The sequence below is a fragment of the Nymphaea colorata genome, chromosome 13 (assembly GCF_008831285.2).
Source record: "Nymphaea colorata isolate Beijing-Zhang1983 chromosome 13, ASM883128v2, whole genome shotgun sequence".
NCBI lineage: Eukaryota > Viridiplantae > Streptophyta > Magnoliopsida > Nymphaeales > Nymphaeaceae > Nymphaea > Nymphaea colorata.
The window spans coordinates 9,293,345-9,302,541 of NC_045150.1; the positions used below are offsets into that span (position 1 = coordinate 9,293,345).

The 9,197-nt window shown below is 41.0% G+C and overlaps 1 protein-coding gene across 3 annotated transcripts; it reads right to left on the reverse strand.

Moving 5' to 3' along the window:
* Positions 1-1,926: 1,926 nt before the first annotated feature.
* Positions 1,927-6,981, reverse strand: LOC116267272 (probable inactive receptor kinase At4g23740). Of its 3 annotated transcripts, none has more exons than XM_031648902.2 (4): positions 6,820-6,981; positions 6,035-6,268; positions 4,002-5,630; positions 1,927-2,971 (listed from the first exon to the last, which is right to left on the reverse strand). In XM_031648902.2, the coding sequence occupies exons 3-4, from the start codon at positions 5,239-5,241 to the stop codon at positions 2,349-2,351; spliced, it is 1,863 nt and encodes a 620-aa protein (XP_031504762.1). In that variant the 5' UTR covers positions 5,242-5,630; positions 6,035-6,268; positions 6,820-6,981; the 3' UTR covers positions 1,927-2,348. The 3 variants fall into 3 exon arrangements, with proteins under 3 accessions (XP_031504762.1, XP_031504765.1, XP_031504763.1); XM_031648905.2 differs by lacking the exon at positions 6,820-6,981 and adding an exon at positions 6,569-6,752; XM_031648903.2 differs by lacking the exon at positions 6,820-6,981 and adding an exon at positions 6,391-6,496.
* Positions 6,982-9,197: the final 2,216 nt, after the last annotated feature.

Below are 9,197 nucleotides of genomic sequence, written 5' to 3' on the forward strand. Positions count from 1 at the left end.
AGAGAGAGAGTTTCTACAGGTTCGTTACGTCAAATGTTCTTTATATGAGGTCCGCCTTTGAGAACGTTAGCTTCCCCTCTTTCTCTCTCTCTTTATTGGCCACATCTGGGAGAGCAGGTTGGATTCTGTGAATGAATGGGCGTGATCTAATGCTGCCTTCACAGTAGCCACATTTCAGAAATTAAATTTTCGTGTTCAGATGCAACATAATTTGTTATGTTGTTAACAACTCAATGTAAATTTATGATTTGCACGATAAAAGCCTGCTCACGTGTGGATCATTTTTCTTAGATGGGTAAACGAAAATTTTTAATGGCTTGTGATCCATAAACTATATATTCCTAGACATATCAAAAAATCTTTAAAAAATCTCAATTTTAGGTTTAGACCATGTAATTTAAAATCCTGCTTACGTTTGGATCATTTTTCTTGGATGGGTAAATGAAAATTTTTAATGGTTTATGATATATTCCTAGATATATCAAAAACTCCTCAAAAAAAATCTCAATTTTAGGTTTAGACCATGTAATTTCTTTGGTTAGGATTTTGGGAAAGGACTGCAAGGTTGGTTGGAGAAACAATGTAAAACTTATGCAGTAATAACTAGGTATCAGAAATATCAGAGCAATATCCGTGGTTCATCTTCTGTTTAATTTTTCCTTTTGAAAAGTAAAGAAATTTAAGAAAAACATAATGGGAAACCAAATTCTTGAATAAGCTGCTGATTGGATTGTGTCTTGTATGTTAGAGTCCAGAATGTATTAAGTACATAGAAACCGGTGTGCTGGAAAGAGATAAGATATGGGGTTGGAAATGGTTGATTTAAATTGTAATCTGAATCTTAAGACCGAACCTTATACTGATCCAACAAGAGGGACTCAGATTCTACTGATCACATGAAATCTAGGATAATGAAGCATAGCAGGATCAAAGGACAGGTTGAAAGAGAACGAGTGTTGAAAGAAATGGGTCCGAATAGGATCCATAATATTTGAACTTTATGTGGATCTTAAATACTAAATTTGGATCTAACGCAACCAAATATTCCTTATACCATGGTGTGTGGATCTGTAATACAGTTTCCTATGGTGTTCTAGGTTTCTGTTTTGTTGATGAATAAATAGAGATGCAGTCATGAAATGGGGACATAAGGAGTGTTGCAAGCATTACCTTATTATATTAAGTTCATGGACATATATGACTTGCCATCGCTGCTGTCCAAAAGTTCATCAAACAAATCTTAATCCAAGTTTAAGATTCCCACTTTACTCATTCACCATAGCCAGATTATCTCAAATCCAAATATCTCAAATCGTGAATCTGAAATCATGATCAAACGTCTTCAAGTGTCGTGAACACGGTTTGCAACCAAACATCGGAAAATGCGATCCGAATCTCAGGCTGTCAGATGCAGTTCAATCTCAGGCTCTCATTGGATAACCGGGTCAGATACTCCAGCCAAAACAGGGCCCAATGATGCCCCTGCCTTTTCTGACCACAGAGGACAGACAGGATATGAATACAGAAAATCATCAAGTAGCACACCTGCACATGACCCTTGCTGCATAGGAAAAAAAGGCAAAAAGGATTAAAAAATACATATAACTGCATCAACCATCCCCTGCAATGGTTACCAATTTGTTCTAATTTGGGACCCTTTCATTGTCAGTCTCTCGCATTTGAACGACGCATCGTTCCAAATAAGTATTGTCCTTACTGTGCAAATTTCAAGAATCATCATCTCTGACGAATCATGGAGACAGATCATGGGTCCTTGATTTGGGATCAAATTGCAGTGGAGGTATCCGACTCCAAATGGACAGGCTTGTAGAGCTTTTCTGCAAGATGACCATCTCATAATCCAGTACTTTGTCAGGCAAACAGATCCATCTAGAGGCAGGCATCGTAAGTAACTAATCAGCCATATGTTCAACTTCGAAGACAAATTTTACGATCCCATTTCGGTTTATTTCAGAAATTTATCCTCAGGAGACGATCAACAAACAATTGCAGGAAGGACTAAATTACAACGAGAGAAAATAAAATAGGACGAAGAATGAGAAGAGGCAGCGAGGGGTAGCTTCGTTGTCCCTTGGCAACACGAAAGAGATCTGAGCCCCCCAAATCTCCAGAAGAACAAATAGATCAGAATCAAGTGGCCTCAGACCTACGAAGGCCAAATGGCATTCTAGACACTCTACAAACAGCAGCCGCACAAACCACTAGAAAAGCCCACTAGCTCTTTTCTCAGATCAGTAGTATCCCTAGGAAAACATGATCTGCACTTGTTTTAGCCAAGGCAGGAGAATGAACTCAAGTAAACATCAATTAAAATGAGGCTGATGCCTTCATGGCGTCCGGGAATCCGAAGATGGTGGGTTCTCAGAGTCAAATTGCCGAACATCCTCGATCATCTTCACTACATCTGCCATCTTGGGTCTCTGGTCTGGCACTCTTGCAACACAGGCCATCGCTATCTGCAGCATCTGCACTAGCTCTTCTTCAATCCCAGGGCATTTCATCAACTCAATATCAAAAACCTCAGCTGTCCATTCTTCCCGTACAACAGATTGTGCCCATCTAGCCAAATCAATTATCTCACATCCCCCAGCATTACTCGAACCTGGAATATGAATGGGAGATTTTCCAGTGAGAAGCTCAAGAAGCAGAACGCCAAAACTGTAGACATCTGATTTTTGCGTTGGCTTGCGCATCTCCATCACCTCTGGAGCTCGATATCCAACTGATCGTGTGTGCACAGGGGATACTGGGATGACAGGCGATGATAGGCCAAAATCTGATATGCATCCATAGTATCTTGGATGGATTAAGATATTGGACGACTTTATGTTGGCATGGACAAACCGTCCACCACTCTCTGCATGGATGTGAGCTATGCCCCTCGCCACTCCCAGAGCAATTCGGACACGCAAATCCCACTGAAATGGAGATTTCTCACCATCTTTTTTCCCTGAATCCATTCGTATAAATAAAAAGGAAATTAAGGAGTCAAATCATTAAATACGTTATGAACAAACAATACTGCATGGAGTTTAGTTATTGCCAAGAAGGAGCTTATCTTAATTTGCTGCAGAAAGATGCACTATGCTCAATAAATTTCATTCCTACGCACACAAACTAGGCTCAAACCAAAGTCTCAGATAACTTTGGGTAGTGCCCGGCTCCTGAGTAAGGAATTATTAAGTCATGTAGATCCAAACTTATTAACGAAAGCCCAAGAACAAGCCTCATATTTCTGAATCTTCTACTATGATTCTTACATTACCAAATTTCCCATAGCAGTCTGACATTTGAAGAATAATGCGAAGTCAGCACCTAAAAATGTGGTCCAGACCATCCACAAGACCGCATGCCAGTGGAAGACGCAGGTTTCTTAGCAAGAATCCAATAACCCAAATAGAAGTAGGCCCACTTCACTGCGGCTACTAGACAAATGAAGACATTTGGCCATGTTGAGATTTTTATTAATGTAACGTGAGATATCATGTGGCTGTAGAATTTATTTAACTTTGATACTACAACAGCATTTATTTATGCAGATGCAACAACCTCACCAACGAGCCATTTCTTCATTAGGAAGTTAAAGATCTCCAAATGAAGCTGTAAGCGTTGTGCTCTAAAAGAAAATCATGTCCACTGTTTGACATGGATCAACCGTCCCAAAAAGGTAATCCTTAAGTGGTTTCATTTGCAAAAGTTTCGTAAAATAGATGAACTGAGAAAACAGCATATATCTTAAGGTTAAAAAATAGGTATCCAGTATTTCTTATATGCATACAATGTCAAGAAATATTTATGAAGAATTTTCAAAGATGACCATTTCCTCGTTCCTTTCTTTCATGTTTTACTAGAATTGAGAGAAAAAAAAAAAAAAAAAACAAATTTAGCATGCATACGTGAAACACAAAATAAAACTAAAATGCTGTTGCAAACAGATGCGGTTGAAAATGGTAGGAGTAAGGAGTGTGGATAAAGCATACCATGTAACCGTGCCGCCAAGCTTCCCTCGCTGAAATAATCATAAACCAACAGCTTCTCATCTTTAGAGTAATAGTAGGCCCTTAGAGGAACCACGTTCTCATGCCTTATGCTTCCTACTGCTTCCATCAGCTGTTCGAAGTCTCTCTTTCCTACCACCACCTCTTTCAACCTCTTCACAACCACTGCAGTTGAATCCTCTAGGACAGCTTTGTATGCCGTACCAAAGGTACCTTTACCTAAAACTTCAGCAGAAGCCCTTAATAGGTCCTCCAAATCAAATTCCATGGAAGAGCCCTCAAAGAAAACCAGCTTACTTTTTTCTCCATGATAATCCTCTTCCTTTTTCCCCTCTTTCTCTACCTTCTTCCCGCCCTTTGGATTTTTCTCTGTAGGAACATCTCCATTCCTTTTCCTTAAGCAAACAACCATAAGGGTAGCAAATGTGACAAATACCAACGCACAAGCAGCAACGGCAACAGCCAAGATAGCAGAATTCCCGAATTTTTTTGACTTCTGGGAAGGGGGAAGAACTGGTGAGGAATTAGGGGGAGAAACTGGGCTGAGAGGGGTACTGTTGAAAACAAGATCATTTCCTGCAAACGATGAATTTGGGAACCCTTGAAGAGATTTTGGTATAGTTCCATTTAGACGGTTGTTGGCCAAATTCAAGTGTCGCAAATTAGGCAGGTTAAGATCTGGAATGTTTCCAGAAAGTGAATTGTTCTGTAGGCTTAAACCTGCAAGTTCCGTGAGATTTGAGAGAGAAGAAGGTATTGTACCGTTCAAGTTGTTCTCAGCGAGATTCAAAAGAACAAGTTTCTTCCATGGTGAGAAATCAGAAGGCAGGGGTCCATATAAATTGTTACCTTGAAGGTAGAGAGAAACCAGAGACGTCAGGTTTACAAAATCACTAGGAAAGGGGCCAGTTATGCTGTTGGACCTGAGACTTAGGATCTGCAGTTTGGACAGGCGACTGAGAGTGTTTGGTGGGATCGGACCAGTCAATCCTATGCCTGGCAGCCGAAGCGCCATCACGTTGCTCTCATCTGCAGTACAAATTACTCCAACCCAGTTGTTGCATACTTGGGTGGTTGGGGACCAATTAAGATTTCTGACATGAGGCATGTTACTGATGAAGTTAAGCAATGCATTCTTGTCTTCAATAGGATCACAACTTGCCTGGCCTATAAGAAATCCGAGCGACAGAGCTACAAATAAGAAGGATGTTGAACAGCCCATAGCAATCAATTCACCGAGTAAAATTACGGCCTCTTTTCCTCAATATACAGGATTCAGAACAAGCATATCTACTGCGTATGCCTATTGCTGATTTTCACTTGTTATCATAGCCCACACGTCAATAGTGTAGAACGAGTCCTTCCTTATCAAGATTACTGGCGACAGATGAGTTTTTTGCAATTGAATCAGGAATCCGAAAAAACAGCAATATTTAGACCGACGAGACGACGTACGGCCTTCTTCAGGCTCGAAATAGTCAGACAGCAACCAATACTTCCACCAAACCACTTCTAACTTTAACAGCTACCTTCGTTCAACTAACAGAAGCATGACCACGGGAGATCTGCGTGAGGTATGACGTTTGAGTCTCGACGCCGATGGGCTCACACCTGCAAATGTAAATATCTGAAAATTTTCAAGATCCCAAAGGGAATGCAGAAACAAAAATAATCAAGACACGGAATTCGTGTACTTGAGGAAAGCGGCGTTTCCTCATATGAAGCAAAATTTGCTCATACAATGAAGATTCTGACTCCACTAACCAAACCCAGATTTCTGGACAGCAAACAAGCAAAATCAGTCTAAGGAAATTCAGTCATTTCTCCGGCAACCTTTTCTGATCAATCGCGCACAAAGAAAAGCACTCCATCCAAACTCATACTTCATATGCTCAGAAGTTATAAAAGGTCAAGAAAACAAGAAATTCACCTTATCTCTTTTTAGAAAAAGATGTATTAAACGGTGGTTTTCCTTTACAATCAAGGAAACGCGAAATTCATGCGTCTATGCTCACCTATGAGGTCTGGACACTGAGAATCCACTCGCTTCGGACTTCCGTAAGATCAGAGCATAAACTCGCCGATCCAATGGCTACACCAGCAATGGGGAAATTCTAACTCAATCAGAAGACGTTCCGCCTATCACCCTCCTAGTCACTTCTTCAAATGGTTTACTGAAGCTAAAGTCAACGATTAACGGAACTTGGTTCTCTTTCGAAGCGCAAACTTCGCAACGCCGACGCCAGAATCTGCAAACAACAGATACGGACAAAGTTGCAGCAAAAGCGAAAAAAGAAAAAAAAACTAAAGCACTGAAAATTGCAGAACAGGAAAAGGGAGGAGGAGGAAGAGAAGAAGCAAGATTCCAGACTGGTCCTTTCTTTTCTGACTCGACGGCTCTAACGTAGATCAAAGAAAAGGCCGCACCCGAATTCCGGCCTCAAGCGGCGAAGGAAGAAGTGAAGCGCAAAACAAGAGAAACACAGCCTCTTCTTGACGCTCCGCCTTATTTGAGAGCGAGTGAGGGAGTTACTGCTCTGGAAATTTACCGTTAAGATCCGCCGCCCGGTTCGCATCGTATCGGCGGCGTAAAACTAGCGAATGGCGTGACTAACAACACGCCCACGCCACACAGACACACAAAACACTCACACATACTGACACACACACACAGACACCGTAACCGTTACAGAGACGCCACCCGGTTCTTCTGCCGTATCGGCAGCTCAAAACCAGGAAAGCCGCCATTAAAGCAGAGAGAGGGAGAGGGAGAGGGAGCGCTTTCGCCGCTAAATGTTACCGTTAACGAGCGTTCCTTCCGTTGGACGATCCAGATCGGCCGCGCCTAGCCAGGGAGGCCGCCATTAAAGCACAAAGAGAGAGAGAGAGAGAGCTCTGGTTTCCTCTTCTCGGGAGAGCGACTGAACGAGGGCGGGAAATCTCAACTTCCCCGGATTCCTTCTCCCGCATCATACAAAAGTTCCCCCCTTCCCCCAACAACTATTTATCCTTCAGCATATTGACGCTATTGCCCCGCCGGTTTCTTTTCTACTGAAATGACCATTTTGTCCTACCTCGCCCTCGCATCATGGAGATTGGATGACTGCCTTAACCCATTTATTTTTAAGCTATTAAATTAAATGTTGAGAATAAACGAGCTGCCCTGTTTGGAAGCTGTCGTCTTTAAAACTTAAAGCTTGACGTTGATGGAGGTCGCGGTTTCGACCTGCGTTGGCTAATGCGGCCACTATGTGGCTAGGAATGTATTTGTAGAACTGGAACGGATCGTTTCTAATATCCTCCGATCCGATACCGGCCTGCATTCGCTCCGATATGATTTTATATCAATAAACTAACATTTTAAAATTTTGATTTATTTCTTCATTTATTTTTTTTTTAATGGCTAGTACGGGTCTCTCCGGGGACTAAGTCTCGTCTTTTTAAGGCTATACACGAACCAAGGTGCGGCTGTGTTGGTCCGATCGCGTATAGGACAAAGAACGGAATTTTTATAATTCATCGGGGACGCCACCGGCAGATGCGCTTAATTAATATTAAATTCCGAAAAGGTACACGAATGACGGAACTCCTCGCCGACGATGGGGTATGGTGATGACCCATGAGGTGGCGCTTTCACGTGCTCCCCAAGGCTTAAATATTTGTTTGGGCGCTGTCGTAGCGTCCTTCGAGGCCATTTTCGTAATTGCACCAATGGGTTAAGGAACCACGAGCCGCGAGTTCGCTGGGACCGGAACCAAAGTGTCCGATCTGCCCTTAATGGATTCAAGCCACCCCAAGACCTTCAGGTTTGGAAGTTGTGGTCATCAACTAATGAACATGATTGAACAAAAAAGTAAGTAAATATTATTTTTATAAAAAATAAAATAAAACTTGAGTTTGAGGATTATTATCAATATTTATATCTCTGTTTATCTATATCTATATGAAGACTATTTTTTTTATAAAGTGCTTAAAAATTTTGAAATTCAAATTGTGGCAATGATGATGTCCCATTGTCTTTGTTAAAGTTGGAACTTTTGCCAGTTTTGAAGGGAAATGCAAAGGCTGTTTTTTTTTTTTTTCCCGGTCGTCTGATCGTCTCGGCCTTTGACCACATAAAGTGAAAGCGAAGGGGAACGGAAGGCTTCTCCACTCTCCGGCGGAGAAAAATAAGGGGGTTGACGATAATGCCCTCGGGCACGCCGGCCGAACCCCACCGCCGATCCGTGGGGCCGACGGACGGAGTCAAAGCGGGTCCCCGGCGATCTCCATGAAGCGTGAAATGGCTTGACAAGGACGTCGCGGTCCACTCCAGGTAGGGGACCCGCCGCTGTTCTGGATGGTTGATCCGTGGGTCCCACCGCCTGCTGCTTGCAATTAAACACCAGAAATTATTTTTGTCCATTTTTTGGATACGAGTTAAAAGATAAAATCAAATTATAATCGAATTAAAAAATTAAAATTTAAATCGAAAAAGGAATATTTTCGAACGAAAAGGTATATTAAGCACCTGGTTCTGAATTGCAAGCATAAAAAATTTATGTGTTTACAATATTACTGCCATTGTTCTAATGGGTTGCTCTTTGAGTAATTTTAGTAAAAACCAACATACAATTAAATATTTTTCGTGAAAGTAATAAAAAACAAGCTTAAAGAACTAACGATAATGAAAAAAACACGCCTATGTCTCTTAGTGGCTGATGAAACAAAGATTGGTAAGACTAAAAAATTTAATTGTTAAACAGTAAGTCTATCATTTTGCCACCTAAAAAAGAAGGAAAATACACCCGACCTGACTTGTAGAATTACATTTTTCCGGGATAAAAAGTTGGTGACAGTATAAAAAAGACATATCGCATGATTATCATAAATATAAAGGGAAAAAAGCTATTTGCACATAATATTAAGAATATCTTAGTTTTTTTTAATCGTATTAACTGAAGTTGAACTCGGTACTAACATAGACATAATCAACAAACAGCTGTTCAAAATAATAGTGCAAAACATAAGTGTCGTTTTAACAATATAAAAACATAAAACGAGCTTGCCTGAAATCCTCGATTTTTAAGTGCGTTTCTGAAAATTTCTCAAAAACTAGAAATCATGTTGTTCTTGCGCAACCCGATGTTTGTTACTGCGGGTGAGGATGAAAAAGAAGTCACGGGCAATAAACTGTTT

Bases quoted from the DNA above. Each gene is read 5' to 3' on its own strand.
- LOC116267272 (XM_031648902.2), bottom strand. From the start codon at position 5,241: ATGGGCTGTTCAACATCCTTCTTATTTGTAGCTCTGTCGCTCGGATTT. The intron at 2,972-4,001 runs GTATGCTTTATC...GAATGGATTCAG, and splicing joins CTTGGCGGCACGGTTACATG to GGAAAAAAGATGGTGAGAAA.